The following is a 25,068-nucleotide window of genomic DNA, read 5'->3' as shown; positions in this document are numbered from 1 at the left end:
ACCCAGTGACATTGCCTCATTATTTAAAATGAAAATGAAGCTGTCAAAAACTGATAATCAACACTCTGATACTACTTTTCAATGACATGAGTGAGTCAGTGAGTAAGTATGGTTTTACACCACTATTCCAGCAATATCACAGCAGGGGACACCAGAAATGGGCTTCACACATTGTACCCAAGTGGGGAATCAAAACTGGGTCTTCGGCGTGATGAATGGATGCTTTAACCATTAAGCTACCCCATCGCCCCTTAACAACATGAGCAGTTCTCACTATACAAATATCATTGAACACAACTCTGTTTTTGAGTGGTTTATATGACATAATTATGGTACATCAACATTGTTTGATCTATTTACACAAAGACAATATTCAGTGCTCATTCTTTAACCAATAAAACAGTTCTTAATCCACAACAGCTTTATAAACAAATCAACACCCATTTTGTTGTTGTTAACAATAAAATAAATAATATTATACCATTAAATTTACAAATCATGCATTCATATGATAATGAAAAATATGACATTTCTCAATAAATGCAAACATCATTATGTTTCATGATCAGTGTAGATCTGGTCTGTTATTTCCCTGGACAAGTTGTTTTCCAACAAGTGATGAAATAACTTCATAAATACATAATTTTCAAAGGCAATCTGTTCAAACCAAAGTATTGGCTGCAGGACATGAAATGAGCTGGCTTTGCAGGCAATCAGTCTGCAGTGGAGGATGACTCCTGTGAAAGTCACATCTGATTTTACACAGAATCATAAGTTTTATAAAGGAATGTTTTAAATAAGGTCAGTTTTACCCTACCTACATATTGCACAATTGCTTGCATGGAAGAAAGGGAAGATTCATTGACTCTTTAACATCAGTTGACCTCTCGGTAGAATAATGGTAAGGCTTTACTGATAACAGCTGATGTCAGTGAGGAAGGTTACAAGAGATGGTGTTGCTATGACAACAGTTCTATGTTGATGTCAGGCAATGGGTTACTGGAGGAGATGGTGTTGCTATGACAGCAGTCCTTGTTGATGTCAGATAGCAGGTTTCATGAGGAGATCTGTTGCTATGACAACAGTTCTGCATTGATGTCAAGCAACAGGTTACAAGAAGAAATTGTGTTGCTATGACAACAGTTCTGCATTGATGTCATTTAATGGGTTACTTGAGGAGATGGTGTTGCTATGACAACAGTTCTATGTTGATGTCAGGTAGCAGGTAACAGGAGGAGATGGTCTTGCTATGACAACAGTTCTGCGTTGATGTCAAGCAACAGGTTACAAGAAGAGATTGTGTTGCTATGACAACAGTTCTATCTTGATGCCTGGCAACAGGTTATAGGAGGAGATGGTGTTGCTATGATGACAGTTCTGCGTTGATGTCAAGCAACAGGTTACAAGAAGAGATGGTGTTGCTATGACAACAGTTCTATCTTGATGCCTGGCAACAGGTTATAGGAGGAGATGGTGTTGCTATGACAACAGTTCTGCGTTGATGTCAAGCAACAGGTTACAAGAAGAGATTGTGTTGCTATGACAACAGTTCTATCTTGATGCCTGGCAACAGGTCATAGGAGGAGATGGTGTTGCTATGACGACAGTTCTATGTTGATGTCAGGTAACAGGCTACAGGAGGAGATAATGTTGATCTTGTCCTCCAGGCGGAACAGGTCGTTGGTCATCAGCCTCATGTTGTGAGACACGTCCTACAAAGACAGACAGACAACATCATACTCACAGCTATATAGCATGACTATTAAAGACATTCTTGTATGACACCAAGTATGATCCTTTATCTATGAACCCCCTTGTGTAAAGTCCCTCATGTATGTTAAGGTGAAATGTATTCATTGTCACATTTACCATACCATGTTTTCATAATATTTGTTTTGTATACATGGAAGTCCAAACAAAAACACTTTTGAAGATGTCCTTAATTTTAGCATTATTATAAGACCTATGGTTTCAGTTTTAAGAGGGAGACACTTCATATGGTCCCTAGATTGATTTACACAGCAGGACCTGGTGCGATACCACACATTCTTCATTTTGGAGTGAGTGAGTGAGATTAGTTTTACGCCGCATTCAGCAATATTCCAGCTATAGGGTAGCAGTCTGTAAATAATCGAGTCTGGACCAGACAATCCCATGATCAACAGCATGAGCATCGATCTGCGCAATTGGGAACCGATGACATGTGTCAACCAAACCAGCAAGCCTGACCACCCGATCCCGTTAGTTGCCTCTTACGACAAGCATGGGTTACTGAAGGTTCATTCTAACCCGACCTTCACGGGTCTCATCTTGAAGAATCATATGACAGATTAGTCAGTCAATCAAGGGGTCTTGCACCATTTGATAGTAAATGCTTTTAAAGAATGTTTTGTTTATTTGGAACACAAACATTTTCCTCACAACACATTTTCATTCTAAGTTAATGCCTCACTTGATAGTTTTATTATTTCTATGGTAATAGTAAAGCTCTGGTCAAAAGAAAAAATATAGAATTGCTATTTACCTCTAATCATTGTACGACATAAAAAAAAGAAAGATGCATTTTGAATTAAAATTTAAATAAAGTTAAAAGTATTTTTTACATTTTATTACTTCCATTCCAAATAATATTTATGTGTCTCTTAACTAATGACAAGTGCTGGAGTGATTCATCAAATAATTGGTGGATCGATTGATCCCACTTGTGTCAACAATTATCAATGGGCTTGAGAGACTCTTTGGTATTCATAAAAAATAATAAACCTTATAATAGTGAGTGAGTGAGTTGGGTTTTACGCCGCTTTTAGCAATATTCGAACAATATCACGGCGGAGGACACAAGAAATGGGCTTCACATATTTTTACCCATGGTGGGAATCAACCCAGGCCTTCGGTGTGACAAGTGTAAGCTTTACCCACTAGGCTACCACTACCCCCCACCTTATAATAAAGTAAGGGAAAACAGCTCGATCCCCTCACCTGGATAGCAACATGTGACTTGAGCAGCTGCTGTGTGGTGTTGTTGATGTGCTTGGCAGCAGACATGTAGGCGTGGCTCCCCAGACTCACCAGGTGACTGTGGAACTGAAGATTTCTCTCCCCTACAAACACAATAGGACGAGGTGGGTGAGTAAGTTTGGTTTTACGCTGCTTTTAGCAATATTCCAGCAACATCACAGCGGGGGACACAAAGCATGGGCTTCACACATTGTACCGGGGCTTTGGTGTGACGAGCGAACACTTTAATCACTATGCCAGAGATGCCAAACCTGAATCCAATGAAAGCGGAGTCATGCTTGGCTGGAAGTCAGGCCCGAGCACAGAAGCTGCCAGTTTGGGGTGAGCGCGTGGTCAGCTCTGCCATTTTGTTTCACTTACATACGGGCTATGACATACATTTGGAAAAACTTCATGAAACTTCGTTGTCAATAACACCCAATATACACAATCGATATCCAAAAGATCACACACTAACCTTCTGAATGCTTTTACTGTTGTCAACTCAAATAAATCACTGGTGACTTACGAAACTGTATACTGTAAAAAAAACTTTTCAGAATTCTTTCTGAAAAAATCGGAGTTTTTTAAAGACAAATCGGACAGCGGATTTCGAATTTGAAAATCAGAGTAACTCCGCCAAAATCAGAGTGTTTGGCATCTCTGCTAGGCTACCCCATTGCCCCTGTAAGACTGAGTGAGTTGGGTGAGTATTCCAGCTATATCACAGCATATCAGCTTTATTTGGGACGAGAGTCTGAAGTGATGCAGGTCGCAGATGTTCACCTCTTTGTACAGCCATGGTACCAACAAACCAGGAATATGACTGGGGCAAGCTGGGATCTGAACCAATGACCACAGGTTTCGAGTGTGCCCAAGGGACATTACTCTGCCCAGCTACTTGCAGTGCATTTTCCAACTGGGCCATTTGTGTACTAATAAAAAGCATTGAAAAATGTAATTTTTAGAGTAAAATTGATATTTTATACTTATCCTGACTCATGCTTATTGCTTGTCTTCTTCTTCTTGCGAACATAGTGGAACACGTGTATCTCCCAATTGAAGTTCCCTTCAATTAAAAAATCACTAATTAGCACTCACCATGAGTTACCTCCCTTACATAAGCTCGGGAACGAGGCGCGGTTGCCACCTCAACCCATGTGCCTCACTCTCTCCTCATATACTGAGCCCAACACTTGAATTTCCAGGGAAATCCAAAGTGTTATGTGGGGAGGATGGGAGGGCTTACCTCATGAGTCAGGATAAGTATAAAATATCAATTTTACTCTAAAAATTACATATTTTTCCTTATCCTGACTCATGCTTATTGCTTGTAGAATCCGACGGAAAAGGAGGTGGGAATATATAATACTTTGGATTTTAATAATTAGTGATTTGAACTGTGATGATTGTAATAACCCTATGGGAACTTCATAAAGGCACTGAACTGATGAATTCCTGCTGCTAACTTATCAGCTGCCATATAAAGGTTATTACAATGTACTATTATGATAAAAGTATATATAACATTAATACAATGCTTAAGACTAATAGACTTAAGCTTGTTAATATGATAGCATAAACTCCTTAGAGTTTGTTAGCTAAAATACTTTTATGATATAAACATAGTACTGAGCTTAAGATATGATTAAACTTAAGCTAAATATATAATAGCAAAACTCCTTAGAGTTTATTAGCTAATATACTTTTATGAAGTAAACATAGTACTAAGCTTAAGATATGAATAAAACTTAAGCTATATATATAATAGCAAAACTTCAGAGAGTTTGCTAGCTAATATATTTTATGATATGAGTATAGTACTGTGCTTAAGATATAATTAACTTAAGCTACCTAAATAGCCAAAAACTCCGTAGAGTTTTTGTTAGCTAATACATTTTATAATGTAACCATAATGCTTAAGATATGATGAAACTTAAGCTAAATATATAATAGCAAAAACTCTTTAGAGTTTGTTAGCTAATATACTTATATGATATAAACATAGTACTGAGCTTAAGATATGAATAAACTTAAGCTATATATATAATATAGCAAAACTCCGTAGAGTTTGTTAGCTAATACATTTTATAATGTAACCATAATGCTTAAGATATGATGAAACTTAAGCTAATATATATAATATAAAAAAAGATATGAATAAACTCTTTATATAATAGAGTTTGTTAGCTAATATACTTATATGGTATAAACATAGTACTGAGCTTAAGATATGAATAAACTTAAGCTACATATAATGTAACCATAGTAAGCTTAAGATATGATTAACTTGAGAATTTGTTAGCTAATATATTTTTATGATAAGATAATAAAAGAACTTAAGCAAAATACTGTGCTTTTAGATATAATTAGAAATCTTAAGCTTACATATATAATATACCTGACCATATCGGATCTCCAGAATTAACCCTCCATTATGTTATTTCAATAGCACTTGTCGAGTAGAGCAAGTGTAGATGTTAACGCTCTAATATCATGAGGATTAGAAGCTCTTGGAGGGTCGAGTCCTGCAGTCTTGTAGGCACGTAGTATGACAGTTCTGATCCAAAAGGAGATAGTAGTACATGAGACTTCAGTCTGCGTAGCTTGTTGATAGAGGAAATAAATCTCTTGAATTTTTCCCTCCTGTTTGGCTCGGTGGAGATATATTTTCAGTGCTCTACTGGCCATCGTGATAGATTCATTGTATCATGAGGTCCAAGTATATCAACAAAGTGTGTTCATAAACCTCACTTGTGAGGTGTTGGAACACTATAATCAGATCCCAAGTTGGAGCGTGAAACTTCCGTTTTAATCCTCCAATCGGAAAGTTTGTAGCAAGGCAAGTAACTGGGTTTAGGTTAACTTGACGCCCGTTCTCAGTTATGACAGAGCTATTGCTGCAAGATAGGTGTCGACAAGTTGAGCCTTTTAAAATCTTAGTCTGACGTAGATAACATAAGTAGTCAGCCACTTGAGGATGAGTAGCATATCTAGCTGTAAATCCTTCCTTTGCAGCATAATTGACAAAACTTTGCCATTTGTCATCGTATAAGTTGCAAGTTGAGTTACGCAGGGCAAGCTAGACTGCTTTGCGCTCTGGCTGAATAACTTGTTATTCAGACACGCTTGATACAATCCATAATGCGAAGTTGGAATATTTCTGGCTTTCCGTATGGCGCTTGCGGATGTATTAACAGATTCAGCACTCTGTAAGATGTAGTATTGGTTGTCCAATTTCTTGAATAAGAGTTGGAAACCACATTCTCGCTGGTCAGTAGGCGCGACCAAATTCAGATGGAGGCTCTGCGTTTGACTGATTTTGAGTAAACTTGTGAGATTAACACTGGTGGCGAAAAGCGTCTTGCTGTTGAGTCCTTCCCACGATATGCTTAGTGCGCCTGTTGCCAATGCTAGTGGGTCTGGAACTGGCGTCTGAATGTTGTCAGTTGTTTGTTGAATCGAGTGGCAAATAGGTCTATTAGTGTAGTTCCTATTTCCTTGATAATTTGAGTGAATATCTCTGTATGGAGCATTCATTCTGTCGGCGATGGTATGTGTGGCCCAGAGAGAGCGTCTGCTATCACATTCTTTGCTCCTGGAATGTGATATGCTCTAACATGTATGTTGAGATTGTCGATTAAATCGAACAATTGAAAACATAGAGTCGATAGGTTCGGGGACCTGGTTGAGCTTAGTTTGTTCACATAAAACGCCACTGTCGAATTGACTGTGTGAAACATCCACTGGGTATACTGTAGTAAGTTGCTCCAGTGCATTCAGGCGTTTATTACTGCTTGCATCTCTAGCAGATTTATGTGTAATTTGCTCTCTTGATTGCTCATAGCCCTGATGCCGTCCTGTTGGCAAGCTGGGCTCCCAACCTTGTAGTGACACATCTACGAGAAAGTGTTATCGATTCCAGCTCTATTAACGAGGACGCCTATTCAAACATTCGATCTCTTGGTCCACCATAGTAGATGAGGTTTGACCTGAACCGGTAAATTGAATGGTAGAAATTCGTCTAGATGCGAATTGAAGATGACTTGTAACGGATGTAATTGTAGTCTGCCTCTGCCTGTCATGTCTTGAGCTGCCACTGTCGTAGTGGTAGCGGAGAGAGTAAGGCTTGTGGAAATGACTGTTGGATCTTGATCCATGGTTCTCCGGTACAATTATACGATTCTGCGCCGTTACAAATAAAAAAAACCTAGAATTAGCAGATCTTGCGAAGGTTCTAGGTCCAACTTAAGTAGGTTTACTAATCATCTAGTTGTGTTAGTAGCTTGATGATGAATTCAACTGTAGTCTGAGACGTTATGGATTTGGATCCACTTGTATCCCGTCGTCGAGGTAAATTCGCTGCAAAGTCCTTGACGATGTAGGTGCACAACCAAGGGTGACTGCCATCGTTGAACTTTATGTAAAAAACCGCCTGACTGCCGTGCCCTCGTCCTTACTTGACAGGGGAGGTCTCTAACCTCAAGAAGGCCGCCCAATCATGAAGGTTCAGATTAGCTGGACTGTAAGGAGGCTTGCTCGTTCACTGATACATTGTTGTCACTTGCAACCTATGTCTTGAACTGTGAACTATGATCGACCTCTGCGTAGGGCGTTGTCCATCTCGGTCCAATCAGAACAAGGCATTTTGATTCTGTAGAGTACCCGCGCTGTGATGTCACCGGTGTAGCAGGAAAAGGAACCTTGTATAATATAGTGCCGATGTTGATATTACAACAATCGTCGGTCTTCCCCGTAGCTTCCCGAAGTTACCCGAGAGACCACGTGTTTCGAGGGTTAATGGTAAACGCGTCAAACCTCCGGCGCGAAATACCTCGCTCTGTAATATTAATGCTGGGTAGGTTATTTTCCAGGCTGTCGTGAAAGTAACTTCAGTCTTGAAGATAATTCCGACTTCCTTATATAAGGTTCAATAAACTTTCAAGTTGTCAGCTTGTAGACTGTTAAAGCTGAACTTGTTGTACATATTTCTTCTCAGGAAATCGTAGACGATTATGAGTTTTACTCGCTGTAACAAGGCTGCTGTTCAATTTCGTTGTTGAATTGTCTGCAGAACTGCGTAATGGTCACGCATGTAGATAATCGTATCATAGTCCGGAATTGCATACCTAGCAATCTATACCGAAATGTTGATTACTGTGAAGGTCTACGAACGTCGTTGATGCCCTTGATGTAGGTAGTCGGCTTGAAGATCCTTAATTAGGCTCTTCATCTGTTGATAAATTAATACAGCGACGTACTGTGTTGTAAATAGCCTGTGCAATTGTCTTCGCGTAGGCTTGTAGACGGCATATGGCATACAGTTGATAGACAACTCATGTGATGTCTTGAACGGACTGACGAGTGGCTATATATGACGAGTGGCTAGTATATGGAGACCTTGGAGGAGACTTCCTCGGCGAACGCCGTGGACTTCGACGAAGATCTCGAAGTATCCCTTCTAGATCTTCTGGGTGAAGTAGACTTGGAGCCACTTAGCCTTCGCGACCTTTGCGAAAGTATCGAGTCAGAGTCCGATCAATATATGAGCGCTTGCTTCGCGAACGACCTCTGTGTTCTACAGGGTGTGGGCTCGGCGGAGCGCTCCTTCTCCGCGATGTCCCTCGCAACTGGTGAGGCTCTAGCTCCTTCGCGGAGGCGGCCTGGGACTTCCTTAGCGAAGTGTCTAGAGTCCGATCAATATATGAGCACTTGCTTCGCGAACGACCTCTGTGTTCTCCGATGGTCTTCGCTGGCGTTGAGGGTGTCCTCTCTGTGATAGTGACGGGACCCTCAGTTATAATCTCCGGCGTCAGCGTAGGCATCTCTGGTTGCATGTTGATCTGCGCTGAAGTGACGGTAGCCGATACTAGTCACTTCTTATGACGTACATCTGGAATGATAATCGGAATGTCATCATCATATAAACATAATTCTGAATATCAGAAGCAAAGTTTTTTTAGTAGCCTTCGTGGATTTCCCTTTTGACGAAGCTGTAGACCTGGGGGTTCGGAGCGTACGTTGAGACGACGTGGAAGCTCTTCTAGTCTTAGACTGTGATGAAGGAACGTCCTGGGATGCAGGTCGCTTCTAGGATATAGCGGACTGCTTCCCACGCTTATCCCCCGAAGGTAACCCAGGATATATCTGACTCCGATCTATTAGCCATGACTGAAGATTGTTTCCGAGATTTATCTGCCTTCCGTCTCAAAACGGAACATAAATATTTATCAAAGGCAGAAATTGGTAAATTAATACATAATTTACAACGAGAAACAATAGAACATGGAGTAATGCAACTAGGGCATTTTAAATGTGGATCGGTAGCGGAATAACGTAGTTTACAACTTGTGCAGATTCTCATTAACGTAAACTGCTGAACAAACACGGCGAACCGTGAATAAAACAGCAGAACACGACTAATAATCAATGCAAGTTGAATAAGGATACTAGTTACACCTCTATAAATGAATATAAGAGGTACTAAACTAAATATAAATAAAGGATATAGTGTGTCGGGAGACACAGGTGCTCTCACGTCCAGCTCACTGGGCGAAGGAGAGAGTGAGGCACATGGGTTGAGGTGGCGCCCTCGTTCCGCGGCTTATGTAAGGGAGGTAACTCGTGGTGAGTGCTAATTAGTGAACTTCAATTGGGAGATACACGTGTTCCACTATGTTCGCAAGAAGAAGAAGACAAGCAATAAGCATGAGTCAGGATAAGGAAAAATATAGAAGTCTCTATTCTCAGTCAATAATTTTTGGGTGTTACTCATGATTGTACGTGAGAGAGGTTTTATGCCACTTTAGCAATATTCCAGTAATATTGTGGCAGGGGACACCAGACATTTGCTTCACATGTTGTACCTTGTGGGGAATTGAACCTGGGTTTTCGATGTGCAGAGCGAATGCTTTAACCGCTAGGCTACCCTACAGCTCATACTCATGACAGTATTCTTATGTCAGTAGAAGCTCCCACACATTCTATATATTCAGACACAGGTGAACAACATAGTGAAAGGCTACACAAAGGATACACTACTTCCTAATGTCCAACTTACTGAGCTTTCTGTGCAGCAGCCTGAAACAACAAAATACATATGTCAAATAAATAAATATACATCTGGTCCATATTTGTAATAAAAATATTTTTGGTTTAGTTTGCTCTGCAGTGGGCAACATCCCAGCCATATCAGTTGAGTTTAGCCAGGACAAACCGTTGGCTAAAGTACTGTCGGAAATAGAAAAAAACTTTTTTCGCATTCATATGTACAATATATGTAGTTAATATGTGTAAGTGTGAAATATCTGTAAACTTAGTTCTGCCTAACTACAGCCCCAGTGGTAGGGAGATAGGAAACGTGGAAAAAAGACTTTACTGAAGAGAGATTAGTGCAGAAATGAGAAATGCGTTTTATTTCTAAGTCCAAAGCGACTTATTTGGAACAGGCCATGGCTTTATGCAAATTACTCTGCGATGATATTATATTACAAAGGACAGTTTTTAAGTGTCCATTTGGAAATTAAACTTAGCTTCATTATAAACCATAGCTGACGTAAAATATAATAGGTTTAATACTGAAACTATGAAGGATGTAGCTGCCGTGGAGTCTCATTATCACTGTAAAAAGAAACAGGTAGGAGGGGTCGTCTCAAAAGCAAATCCAGGACGGGTGTCGCAGACGGTGGTTGGGGTCGGGCTGGGGGATAGAGATATAAGCTGAGATAAGATAATCCTTTAGGGGGATTAAACTGGGAAGCAAACGACATGTCATAACAATTTACAAATAATATCCAGTCCTCTCGATCTTCGGGTGGTCATGCGTCCTATATATTTTGAGACATTTAATACGATGGCTGATTTAAGCATTTCCATGGGTATCATACCCTTTTATGTATCTCAACATAAACTTTAAGATCAATAGATGAGACATATTCAACACATATGAAAAAACATAAAATATCTTTGAGATGACCCCTTGTGCTTGTAGGCAGGACGTGCATTTCATGCCAGATGAGTCGACGGTCCATCGTCATACCTGGCTAAGCGACCTAATTGCCATCTATAGTCCGATCTATTGTTTTCAGCAGCTATTTGTATTTTTTCTAAGTTTTGCCCGATTTTATGAGTAAACATGCTTTTCTGGAGATACTATTACGCATCCCACAGAATGCCCAGTTAGGCCGATGTGGGTTATTTCGATATATGGTATTCGTAAATTTGTCAATTTTAGGGATACAGAGTAACAGCCTAAAAACAGTTTTTTTCTATTTCCGACAGTACCTTAGTAGATCAGTGTGAGTGAGTGATATGCCTCTTTTAATAACATTCCAGCAATACCACAGCGGGCGACACCAGAAATGGGCTTCACATATTGTGCCCATGTGGGGTATCGAACCTGGGTCTTCGGTGTGACGAGCGAACACTTTAACCACTAGGCTACCCCCCCCCTAATAGCAATAAATCAGTGGGACACAGAGTGTACAATGAAACATATGGAGTCAAAAGTTATGTCAAGAACCCAGTTTAATCAGCTTAAATACAAACATAAGAATGTTGACAATGGACCAGTGAATCTATAGTGCAATCTGTAAAGTAAATGTGAAATAACTAGATGTATACTTCACACTTAACTTGATAGATTCTATACTTCATTGATTCTGAATAGAACAGAACATTGGGAGGCCACACTGCAGCAACATACTGGCAAGCTTGACAGCTACAAATATGTAACCAGCAGGTAGTTACAGGGTAGACAATTTAAGCCTGGACACTCACAGTATAAAGGTATACAAGCGAGTCCTGTAATTCTGCGCGTCCGGTAATTCTGTGCAGCTGCAATAGTGTACTTCCGTATCGACGGTTAACATCATCGGCTACGACACTAACGCTTGAAATCAGGACATTTCTACAAGGGACTGGCTTTTAATCACTAAAGGTAAGTAAATAACAGTAATTGACAGATAAATTTACATTTTTATGAAAATTCGTTTTCTTCAGACTTTTAAACCTTTTTCTTCATTATTCATAATTGGATTTAATATGAAACACTCTTCCTTAAAAATAATCTGGCCCTAATATGCTTCCATACTTCGGATCTCCAGCTGGATGTTATGCGCATCAGTTGCTGCGCAGAATTACCGGACAGCAAGCGATGTCGTCTGAACGACGGTAAGGTCAACCGTATGGCATAATGCAACGTTAGAATCTTATAGTCGTCAATAAAACTTATATTTCCAGGTAAATATGATGTTTAGTCACGTAAACCACAAAAAATAAGAGATGGTAGTTGCCGTGTTGCAATCGATGTGCTTAGTAGTGGTGTTCCGATTAATTGAAATAATCGAAGATTGGTCGCAGTGACCAAACGACCAAGCAATCAATCACAATTTCTCATAATCGAACATAAAAGATTTTGGAACTACTGTTTAGTCTTTGAAAAACTTGACAATGGAACATATCTTAGAAGTTGTCAGGGCCTGAAAACGTGTTTAATTCTTAGAAAACTCACTTCACTAACTGAAAAGCCATGACTGAATGTTTCTCTAAGACTCAAGGAAGTTTATGTTCATGATATATTAGTCATCACTTTAAAGTAGCAAGTTGCATCATGTTATACATATCTCCAATAACAACCTGGATAGGAAAATCTGAAAAATGACGCTAACCAATTTTCTTCGATTATTGTTCGTTGGTAATGAAGCAATCATCAATTGTGAGATTTCAACCAATTCCCAACACTAGTGCTTAGGTGCGGTGGAATTACCGGATGGCATAGTATGTGTATCTCATCATGTCAAATATCCATATCTGTCTGTCTGTCTGAGTTACCTGACAAGGCTCACAGTTTCCTAGACACATGCCACACATGAGCGTGTGAGCAAGTTGGAGATTTTGTACCGATTTGTGCAATATTACAGATTTATCAAGGGACTAGAAACATATTTTACAGATTTTACTTGGAAATAAAACTGATGACCTTTGGCATGAACACGAGTGTGTTTAACTATGCAATGTATATTTACAAGGTCAAGACCAGAGAATCTAGTGACTGATATTACCTTTGTTAGGTTTGTTTGTTGTTTAACACCGCACTCAGCAATATTCCAGCTATATGATGGCAGTCTGTAAATAATTGAGTCTGGACCAGACAATCCACTGATCTACATGATCTCACACCATCAACGAGTTCCCTCCTTCTAACCACTCAAACCATTAATACACTGATGACTGCCGCGTTATTCCCCAATTTTAACCTGGAATCCCCACGGTACGACCGCCAACACAGGTTGCTGGGTACCGGTTCTAACCATGAATCCCAATGGTATGCCAACATATACATTGTTGGGGACAAGTTCTAACCTTGAACACCACAGGTTACTGAGAACTTGACACAAAGGAATACATAGAGGATATTATATTCGTGCCCATGTCATACTATGTTTAGGACACGAGTGCCTAAATGTTGGTATTTCCCGAGCGAGAGCGAGGGATATACCGATATTTAGGCACCAGGGTCGTAAACATAGTATGACATGGGCAAGAATATAATATTCTGTTTATTACCGAAGTCGTCAAATTGAGGAAAATAAACCCAAATCTACTTTCAAACATAGGCTGTCAACCTGCCGTCGCTGCATGTAGAACGCAACGTCACAGAAGAAACGTGACGTCATAGCATTGTTCATAACGTCACGTCACCATGACAAAGTGATATTTTGCCCTAGGGCATCGTATGAAAAATATGAACCCCGATATTTTTGCCCTCGTAGGTAATAAAAGCACTTAAGTGAGTTGCTGCTGAAGCAAGTCAATGTGTCTTACGTGTCATATTTTGGTTTGCTTGTCACCATGCGGGTTGTGGTGAGGATCGGCAGCTGTGTAGGGTCACTCCCTTGGATGTTCTCCCCTCGGTTTCTGTCAACTGACAAGTGAAATCTGTTTAATAGTCTGGCTGACAATTGTCCTGTTGGCATCTTGCAGATCTTATAACAGCACATCTGTAACCATGGCTACCAGTATCTCGCTACCCTAAAATGATACAGTTACTGAGCAAGAGTTATTTCAGTATATAATCAATATTGGACCAATGAGACAACTGTTAGTAAACAAGAACAACAATACACAAATAGCCAAGACTGACCATCTGATCCCCATTTGTGTTGAATCTTGTGACAAGCATGAGGTATTGTGGATCTCCATTCCGACCTCGATTTTGTTCAAGGCAGTTGTCATTATCATTATCATTATTTTAACTTCAGAAAGATAAATCCTGAACAGGAATACTGTATATAAAATGCAACTTGAACAATATGCCTGAATCAGGTTTAGACATACTTATAGCCAACGGGACTAGAGAGTCTGCATGCCATGCATTGCTGGCTTACATGTACAGCTTGCTTGTGTGATGATGTCACAAATGATGTACAGTACAACCAGAAATTATTGAGAATTTAAATATTGTAAATTTTAAAAAAAAATATCACTCATTACTCACGTATTAAATGTGAATATTAGCAGAACATAACTCCAGATTCAAAGACAGGTGAACAGTCAGTATTTTGTCAAGTCACCATAGGCAGCAATGCAGGCTTCAATGCGGCGGGGCATACTACTGATCAAAGAAGTTAGAAAGTCGTGGTCCATGCTGTCACAATATCGGACCACCTCTTCTTTCATTTCAGCAATATTTGTCAGATTTTTCTTATTGACACTTTCCTTCATAAGTCCCCAAACATTTTCTATTGGATTTAGGTCAGGGTTATAGCTTGGCCAATCTAATAATGTCATATTTTGGGTCCAAAACCAGGCCTGTGAATGCTTTGAACGATGTTTTGGGTTGTTGTCCTGCTGGAAAATCCAAACATTTTCATAGAACACGTGAGCAGATGGAAGTAAATGTCCATCGAGAATATCTGTGTACCGCTCACTGTTCATATTCCCTTCAAATACACAGAGGGGCGTTGCCCCTAACACAGATATGCCACCCCACACGTTAAATTTCGGACTGTACATTGGGCGCTGATACAAAGGTTTTTCAGTTTGTTTGGTCCAGAACTTCAGTGTATTAGGAAACAGCCACACAGAACTTTCATCTGAGAAAATCACATTGTCCCAGTTAAAATTTCTATGCTGTAAGCACCAGTTCAACCTTCGCTCCTTTGTTCAGGTTTCATGATCGGTGATGGAATTCCTCGACTTTTCTGCCAACCCATTGCATGCAGCTCAGTTCTAATTGTCTCCTTACAGACAGCCACAGTTCCTCTATCAATCATACCCAGCCTTAAGTTTTCTAAACTCCTTCGTTTGTTTTGAGAAACAAGAATACCAAGCCGCCTCCTGTCACTGACAGTCAATTTTCTGGGCCTACCTGCACCTCCCTGGTGCTCAATGCCATATCCATTTGCATTATTTTTCAAAACACGATAAACAGTGGACAAAGGGATGCCTGTTCTACTTGAAATCATTTTAGCTGATCTGATGTGCTTGTTATAATACTCTAAAATAAACTTCCTCTTCTCTAAATCATCCATACTGAGGATCACTGAAAATGTCGTCTGCTAGCAAGTAAACAAAGGGGGATAACTCTTCACAAACTAATGAAAAAGGATTAACGGAGTTGTCTCTCTTGAATGAAACTAAGCACTTGATAGCTGGTCAAGGTTGTTTATACTTGAAATCCAATTAAACATATTCCTAAAATTCTCAATAATTTCTGGTCATACTATAACATGTTTGCATGTAGAACAAGGGGGATAACCTTGTATTCCATCCTCAGTGAAAAGAAGCGCCATCTTTCAAGGCAGGTAACTCCACACTCACCTTTCAAGGCAGGTAACTCTTGGTCTCCCTGTAGACTGGTGTCCACCTCCTCCTCGGACTCTGATGCCTCCCCAGATATTACTGTTCCCTGAGGGATGTCATCTGGTATCTGGAAATAACCACCAGGCTCAGATTTGAAGTGAGTCACATACCATGGACAATTTCTTGAAACATCACCATGTTCTAATTATTACAAATTTCAAACCAGATATTTTAAAACTATACTGATACAATTATTACAAGATTCATTAATCTGATCAATCTGAATTTATTAATTCATTTCTGCGTGAAGATCTGACCACCCCTTCAAATGAAGTCTTATCAATCAATATACATAAACAGCCAATCTATATTTTCTGTGTGAGTAAACAAAGCATTTTGACCATGAAGACTATGTATTCTGGAATATGGTCTCTGGAAGAGCGTATTTGATTTCTGCATCCCCAAAATTAGATCCATCTAACACATTCAGTTTTAACTTATTATTATTTTTAGGAATATTTAATACAACTTTTCATTTCTGAACCCATGGTATCAACACCCAAGTAAGATTTTCTTTTAGAAAATATATGTTTCCTGAGTTGGATTTCTCCTTGGGCAAGTCCAAATTTACTAGCCAGTGTGCTGTTGTACATGATCTCAGTGTTAAGGTGATTGTAGCTCCATACCTTAACATAGACTTCCGACAGTCGCTGCTACGATTGCTTTGTTAACCCTGGCTGACAATACCTGGGTACCTGTTGTTTGTGTCATGAGTTGAGTACCACATGTCTGATTGAAGATCATTTGATCAGATACCCAGCAAAAGGTACTGAAATACATTTAATAGGATTTTATTGTGCACACACTGAAGTCGACTGAACCTTTACCTTTATTCAAACATATCACAAGTTAAATTCAAAATCAACATGTGGACTGTTGTAAAGAAATCCAAACAATACTGACTTGGAGTACTAACAGTTAAAGTACTGTCGGAAATGCTAGAAAAATGCTTTTTGACTTATATTTAAAATTCAGAGGTATTACAATTACTTAAATAACAAATATCACTTCAAGAAACATCTACCTAATGTAGACCGAGAGAATAAATTTTGAGACATGCCCTAAAATGTGTTTTTACTGATGAAAATACCCAAAACTTAGAAAAATAAGGGGTAGTGGGACGTTATTCAATACAAACATTAATTGCCTGTGTTACGTCATCAGCATCCATGGTATCGACAGGTGAAATTGACACCTGAGCACACGCTCGGGCGAGGGGTCATCTCAATAGATGTTTTCTGCAAAATGTTGAATATGTGTACATATAGTATACGTATCGGTTATGTAAGGGATCATTTGTGTATGTGAGTTTGTTTTGAAATAAACATACGAATTACTGTACATTGGAAAGAGTCCAATCACTTGTGTTATCTTATCGATTGATTGTAGAAATATGCAACGTTTTAATAAATGTTTTGAATGTCAACAGTATATTTCATTGAAAACATATGGATGTAATTCGGTCAGTTTAATCTAGTTGTGAAAATTGGCCAAAGATTTAACGAAGTCACTGGTGTAGCTTCTTTAGAATATGTATATTTTTCTTCTCATAATGTTTGTAGACCGCCCGTCTAAGCACTCCCTTGTCAAAGTTGTCAAGGATGGTTTTACATCCCGGTTTTGCATTTGAGACAGTCCCTGTCTTGTCTGATTTGTTTACAATATTGTAAACTTGTTGGTAAGACATGCCAACAGCTCTACAAGTTCTGTAATAAACCCTTTCTAAACTAATGAAAGGTTTACCTCTGTCTTTTTTAAGCAGAAAAAACCTATAAACCTTTGCAACAATCGACTGCAAATCGTTGGCCATAGTGGACGCTGTGATAAAGATGTGCATGCATGACGGGAAACTTATTTATCAAGACTTAACATTTATAATAATATTTCTTCAATAAAGAAACGATAATTAAGTAAAGTAACACAAACATTGAATATTTATTTGTTTAGGAAAAACGTTAATTCACATTTTTACACCACCTGTATTATTAGCATAAATGTAAAGACTATTTCAGATTTCTGTTGTTGAACTCTGAAAAAATATTAAGTTGTTGTTTTGGTACCAAATTCTCTCCTGTAAACTGCCCTTTAAATGCATGGGAATGTTAAATAGATTGAAATAAAAATTAGGTAGACAATAGGCGAGTTGATATATTGACAACATAGTACATTTATCACCTTTATAAAGATATTAAGGTTAAAAAGCATTTTTCTAGCATTTCCGACAGTACTTTAGTCTCTGAAATGAACATATTTTACAGAAAATAAAAGGTTTTACATTAAAATCATAAATACAATAAAAAGGAGTCTAGAGACTTTCTTCATTTTGCTTCAGGATCTGTACCACACACTAAATACTTACTCTGAAATTGTGGGTTTATGGCAAATTTTTTCACTATACAGTGATTGACTAACAATGTGTTCAGGTTGTCCAGTGAGGGACCCAGGTGCCCCTGTTCACAACTGTCTGACTGCTATGACTGTCGTAAGTCTACATGTTATGGTATGGGGGATACGATCACTGTAGCGCGCTAAGATCCTTTGTATAACAGAACCCAGGTTCTACACAGTACCCATCTGACCTGAGTACTCAAGTGACATGACAGTCACACTGAAACCAGTTTTATGAAGAAAAGAAAACGCCATATGATACATGCCAGGATATATATACAGGAAGGTAGCTTTGGCCTAAACTAAAACAGCAGGAGTTTGAAATGCACTGCTGAATAGGTTTGTTAGAAACGATGTTCGACACATTTCTGAACTGAATTTAGACATATTCATTTCCAATGAATCTGATAATAAGCGATGTCTCAATAAACATCATTATGACACAGATATTTTCACATCATGTGTTTATACTGCAGGAAGAACATCCATCAACAACCTGGCAACTTCTCGGCTATCAAGGTATCAAATGAACAGTGCTTGAATAGAGTACAATTGTTATGCACATTAAAGTACCATGTCTTCATCATCAGACTCAGATGCCTCTCCCTGAACGACTGTTTTATAATGTCCCTTCTCCATCATGTGCTCATATCTGTTCTGGTGCCCCGCCTCTTACATGGAGTTGCGTCCCTTCATTTGATTCATAATTCGTTTTAGGTATTATCAAAATAATGGGCACTTGTGGTAGTGCGCTGTATATTTTCATGCATATATTTTGTTACACAAATTCTTGTTGAAGGTATCTGTATACTTATCAATATAGACAGTGTTGGTAAAAATGTTCCACAGTGAAATTCGCATTTGTGTGAATCATATTTCGTTTGTCTTATTTTCTTTTACCGATAGATGGCGTGTTACTGTCACATCCGGTTTCAAAACAAGTGCTTCAGAAAATTGCGATATTTAAACGTTTGTGGTCCCTTTAGACATGTCTGATAGTTCATCTGAAGACGAAAGAGTTGAGTTTGAACGCAGAAAAAGAAAGAAACAAAGATCAAGATCACATAGTCCACGTAATAACCGAGTAAGGCAATCAATTATGTCTTTGCCGTTTGTTTACGAATGAAACAGTGTTGAAATTGAAAATGTCATTTGAGAACCAGTGTCTTAATGCACGGAATGAAATTGCCTAAACGTTTAATGAATATCATTTAGGGCAGGGATGAGTCCAGATATACTTCCCGGGTATCCAACATTACCCGGGGCTTGCATAGATGTTGGCTTGGATTCAAAATTTCTATTTGTGAATTGTTTTGCCGAAGACCTGGCAACAACTAACTTGAACTATTTAGACTCATGTATAAACATGATTAAAATAAATGTGTCATATATATCTTTTTCCTCATCGTTAAAAGTTAGTGGGGCGGTAGTCTTCATGAGATGGGACACTTATTTACATGACTGCTTGTCACTGGACCACAGATTTCTTCAAGGAGCACAAAACTGTTTCTGCAAATGATAAAAAGAGAAATTAAAAAGGAAAAACCATTACATATAGTTATTGATTGTTATAACAGTTATTGAATATCATCAAAAAAATGTAAAAATAATAGAGAATTGTCAAGTTTGGAGAAACATTTCAGCCAGGCTTTTTTTTCTACTCTATATATTGGTCACAAAATGTTCTTTAGTATTTGTAAATAAGTGCTAATTATTTGTGATTGCAGTCATGGTAAGGTATTTGCTTGTGGGTGGTGGGGCAGTCTAGTGGTTAATGTGTTCACTCGTCACGCCGAAGACCCGGGTTCTATTCCCCCATGTGGATACAATATGAGAAACCCATTTTTGGTGTCCCCCACCATGATATTGCTGGAATATTGCTAAAGTGGTGTGAAACTAAACTCACTCACTCACTCCTTAGCTTAGCTTGTAGAGGCAGTGCAAGTTGGAGCCTTTCCGTAGCCAAAAATTGATGTTAGAAAAACTGTATCAGATACTCCCAGTACAGCTAGTTATCATGGTTATATGTCATCTAACCATTGACAAGCAGCATTGCATGTGCTTCATCAAATAACTAACAACATGAATATTAAAGAGTCTGAGTCATGCATGCATGTGTCAGATATATTGTCAATAAGCTTATATAGATTTGGATATCTTTCAAAATGTTACGGTCCCAAAGTTTGAAATTTGACCAGCTGTACTGATCAAAACACATGTGTTGTCAAATTAGACCAGTAACCTAGAAGACTGAACAATGTGTGAACAAAAACCATGTCTTTCTTTAGAATGTGCGAAGTATGTATGAAGAGATAATGATGAGATGGATACAAACTAGTACAACATTTGTCAGAACTTACAGATCGCATGTGCGTATCGGTGTATTCATCATGATTATAGAGATTCATCCTGTACTGGTTACATTATCAAAATGACTTCATTTAATCAGTGTTTCAATTAATCAATTTTACAATCCAAAAGAAAAATTATGTTCGCCTAAATGCAAAAGGATGATTACTTGACACAAATGTTTGTCAATGATACATCCTCTTTACCTTTTCACTCAGTATCACAAGTCGAACATGTTGAATGCAGTTGTTTATGTGTAATTTTTTTTCTGTTTTAGGGGAAGCATAAAAAGCACAAAAAGCACAAGCATCGTAGTGACAGTGATGAAGATGACAGACGAGATGCAAGACATGACCGCGACCACAAAAGACACCGGCCTGATAAATACGACCCACATAAGAAAATCAAACAGGAACCAGATGATGATTTAAGAAATCAGAGAAGAGAGCGTGAACGGAATGACGATCGCAGACGGAAAGCACGGAGACAACGAGAAAGAGAAAATGATGACAGTGATCAATTTCAGTTTGGACAAGGCCGCAATCTTGGTCCAGAGCAACCTGTGAAGACAGAGCCTAAAGAAAAGGAGAAACCTAACTTCGAAGTGTCTGGAAAGTTGGCTGAAGACACAAACACATACAGAGGTGTGGTAATTAAGTATAACGAACCACCCGAGGCAAGGAAGCCTCGCAGAAATGGAGATTGTACCCATTTAAAGGAGACCAAGCCCTTCCCATGTTACATCTGCACAGACAAAGTGCTTTCCTTCTGGGCAGAGACAGACGAGTGGCAGATATACCCGTTGATCACCCCTCATGTTCTAAACAACACGCAGCTCTTCAGTTCCGGCTTGTTGAAGGTCGGCGTGACAATGGAGCCTTGTGCAGACAAGTAAAGCCATATGTGATAGATCTGGGGTCTGCCAATGGTACCTTTGTTAACAATAAACAAATAGAGGCACAAAGATATGTCGAACTATTGGAGAAAGATGTGCTTAAGTTTGGTTTCAGTACAAGGGAGTATGTTCTCCTTCATGAGAAAGCGGATACCTCTGAGTTACATGATGAGGATGAGGAAGACAGTTCGTAAAACGTGTCAACAGTGCTTGAAATTAACCGCTCAAGTCCAGGGGCCCTTGCAATCACCATCATGGTTCCTAGATTCAGATACCTTAGACATCAAGGACCCCTTGACACACCTTAATTTTAAACACTGTATCGTGATGGCAAAGTTTTCTAGCATTCTGTCATTTCATTTGTATCAAAGTGTATAGTGTATATGGTTATAATTTCTCATGGAATCAGCTATTTTGTACAAATTTATCATCATGGAGATAGTAAATTGTTGCAGTGTACATTTGCCAGGTTAAGGGAATGGTGAAATACTTGACGGTTTTGTAACAGAATACCTAATCAGCCTAAACACTATTTGTTTTGATAGAAACTACTTATGTTACCATGGTTACTCAGGGTTTTTACGTGACCCATAAATGTGTGTCCAGTACGCACAAATTTAAGGATGGATGCAGAAAACCCAAAAAGGAGAGATGCACAAAAATGCCAAGAGCGTACCTACAACGCATCAAGAGTAGTTATCTGTGTCTGTCACCCTTCTGTCAACATGATCACTGATTCATTCCAGGCTCTGAAGTCATTATCTAAAGGAACAGTACACTACACCATTTCCATACTTTACAGGACTTTCTGATTACGCAAATGAGTGACCCCTCTCAGGTAGTCACTTGTACGCGTAACGGTGGACCGTCTCGCCCACACATTACATCCTCTACTGATTACCCACACGGACCCTTAAAATTTATAACCCATGAAGATCCTGATTAGAACTGATCTTCAGTAACCCATGCTTATCATAAGAGGCGACTAATGGGATCGGGTGGTGAGGCTCGCTCACTTGATTGACACATATCATCGGTTCCCAAATGCGTAGATCGATGCCCATGATGTTGATCAATGGATTGTCTGGTCCAGACACGATTATTTACAGACCACTGCCATATAGCTTGAATATTGCTGAGTTGCGGCATAAAACTAAACTCACTCACTTAATATATATTGATAAGATCCCTGGACCGCACTTTTGTAAGTCAAGGTAAAACCCTGGTCACTGCTATTCACAAGGTTAACGGAACATGTTGACAGAACATGTTCATCTAATGTTAACAGTAGAAACTGGAATCCCAAGGACTGGTTTCAACTTTTTGGTGTGAAGTAAAATGTTGTAAACGGTCGGTGCTCAGCACTGAAAGTCCTTCAAGAGTCGTATCCCAATTTCTGTTAAAAAATGAAAACCAGTGTGGGAAAATGTTCTGGTTTTGGTACTTTTTATAAATGCGTGCTAGAAATGGGTCTGTTGTGCTGAGAAATTGTTTAGGTAACGATAGTAACAGTAACACATTGAAACTGTATAAATCATTGAATGTTCAGGATTAGACTGTAAGACTTATATCATACTGACTTGGTGCATTTTGTTAGAGAAAATATACCTCCTGAATGATTTTGTCATTCATTGTCCATGTTTCATGCATTGTGCACATCCATCAGGCATATTTTTGTCATCACTCTTGTCATCAGTTTTGTCATCAGTTTATTCATATATATGTAACTATGTGTCCTGTCCAGTGAAGATTCATTGATCCCTTTCATATAGTAACTATACAAAACAGGCAAAGATTTTGTGAATATGATGAAGGCTGGTGTATGTTTTGATAATGAAAGCGAAGAAAAAGCCAAAATATTCTCACCTGTGTTCTCACAAGAATTAGGGCGGTGGGGTAGCCTAGTGGTTAAAGCGTTGGCTCGTCACGCTGAAGACCCGGGTTCGATTTCCCTCATGGGTACAATGTGTGAAGCCCATTTCTGGTGTCCCACGCTGTGATGTTGCGGGAATATTGCTAAAAGCTGCGTAAAACCGAACTCACTCACTCTCACAAGAATTGACCTATACTGGGGGGATAACAGTCTACATGTGTTTATCATGTTTATTATCTCATGCCTTAATGCCCAGAACAACATAATATAACTTTTGTAGCTGTGTTGCCAAATATAAGAGAACAATGAATGTTTCAAAGTGTCGCAGTCTAGATAACAGCTTACTTGGAGCACTGACTCATCATAAAAAATGTTATAAAAAAGTTTTCCTCTAAGGCCAGACCTGATTTCATTTCTTGTTATACAGATTTTTATCCTCAGAAAACCTAAAGGCAGGAAGGAAAAAAATACTTAAGTATTTTATTTTTGGCAATTTATGAAGTGTATATGGGGCAAAAAACAATGTCACCAATTTTTTTGGGTAAGTTTACATTTTTGGCCAATAAAAACATGAGGATTTTACTTTTTGAGTGGGGAAAAGCAATTATTATTTTTTTTCTTATTCTTGAAAAAATACGACCGTCGAATCCGTAAAACAAAAAATATAATTGGTCTGGCCTTATCATACCTTTGTAAAGGAAATGGGAGTTTCAAGTTGACAGTCCTGGAGCTGCTCAACAAAGCGATGTTAGAAATATGTATGCTGCACATCTGTGTTGAAATACAGGAGTTACAATTGTCTTTGTGTTACGATTGCGTAAATCTGTAGAGAAATGTACTGGTAGTGGTTATGATAATGCCTCATTCATTAATCATTACAAACATGGTGTTACTCAAGAGGCAGCTGGATGAGAGATTGGATGTGAGGAGTACTTTTGGTAAAATATATGAAATGATTATAATGTAAAGCTTGCTTAGAAAATGGTAACCATGGTTTCTATATGCACCATAACTAGCACGTATTGTTTTTTTGAAAATTGACAAATAAAGGTATATGTTGAAAAGTGAGTTACATCTGTCAGTTTGAGCGATAGTGATAAAAGTTAGTTCAGATGCTAAAATGTATTTGTTAAAAGTTACTTAGGCAAAAATATACAACTACAGTACTTGCAGACAAATCTGTTATGTATAAAAACCTATCATTCAGATTTTGATCACAATAGCAGATACTTATATAGATTACTTAAGTTTGGTTTAGATGTTACCATGGTTACTGGGCACTTTTTGAAGCAGGGCGCCTGATATGGGAAATACAGTATTTGACGTAATTCTTCTTCTAATATCATGAATATAGGTGTAGACTGAAAGGTTACTTTAGTATTTCAGTAACTACTGCGTGTATTGCAACTGTTTGGTAGATACTGTTGATTAAGGATATACAACACTCAGCTTCAAGCAACTGAAGAATATTGCTTGTCTGTCATTCTGTTGGTGATGTTCATGTGATCTGTGTATGACTGGGTAATCCAGTGACAATTGGTCAGGCACATTTGGCTGGAAAATGACCCCTGCAGACAGAGGAGACTCAGTGGGTGGTCAAGATCAGTATCTGTGTATGAATTTGTATTGGTCAGTCTTCACGAGGATCACAGTAACAACGTGGTACTGTAACTGGTCAGGCACACTCGGTTAGAAATTACCC

At 38.7% G+C, this 25,068-nt stretch overlaps 2 protein-coding genes across 3 annotated transcripts; one reads left to right on the top strand and one right to left on the bottom strand.

The window, feature by feature from the left end:
- Positions 1-300: 300 nt before the first annotated feature.
- LOC124274838 (biogenesis of lysosome-related organelles complex 1 subunit 3-like) lies at positions 301-18,952 on the bottom strand. 2 transcript variants are annotated; one of them, XM_046710201.1, is made up of 6 exons: positions 18,823-18,952; positions 15,820-15,928; positions 13,822-13,921; positions 10,058-10,077; positions 2,980-3,101; positions 301-1,712 (listed from the first exon to the last, which is right to left on the bottom strand). In XM_046710201.1, exons 1-6 carry the CDS (start codon positions 18,889-18,891, stop codon positions 1,596-1,598), a joined length of 537 nt encoding a protein of 178 aa, XP_046566157.1. In that variant the 5' UTR covers positions 18,892-18,952; the 3' UTR covers positions 301-1,595. The 2 variants fall into 2 exon arrangements, with proteins under 2 accessions (XP_046566157.1, XP_046566158.1); XM_046710202.1 differs by having other exon boundaries at positions 18,813-18,929.
- A 216-nt stretch (positions 18,953-19,168) lies between these two features.
- Positions 19,169-22,423, top strand: LOC124274837 (smad nuclear interacting protein 1-like). The gene is given in 3 exon segments (XM_046710200.1): positions 19,169-19,333; positions 20,876-21,287; positions 21,290-22,423. Coding segments are annotated over 3 exon segments (906 nt in total). The 5' UTR covers positions 19,169-19,237; the 3' UTR covers positions 21,688-22,423.
- The last annotated feature ends 2,645 nt before the right edge of the window (positions 22,424-25,068 follow it).

Source organism: Haliotis rubra, unplaced genomic scaffold (assembly GCF_003918875.1).
Source record: "Haliotis rubra isolate DU_JTF1 unplaced genomic scaffold, ASM391887v1 Scf195, whole genome shotgun sequence".
Lineage (NCBI taxonomy): Eukaryota > Metazoa > Mollusca > Gastropoda > Lepetellida > Haliotidae > Haliotis > Haliotis rubra.
Note: the sequence above shows the minus strand (reverse complement) of the source record. Positions and strands in the feature narration are given on the sequence as shown.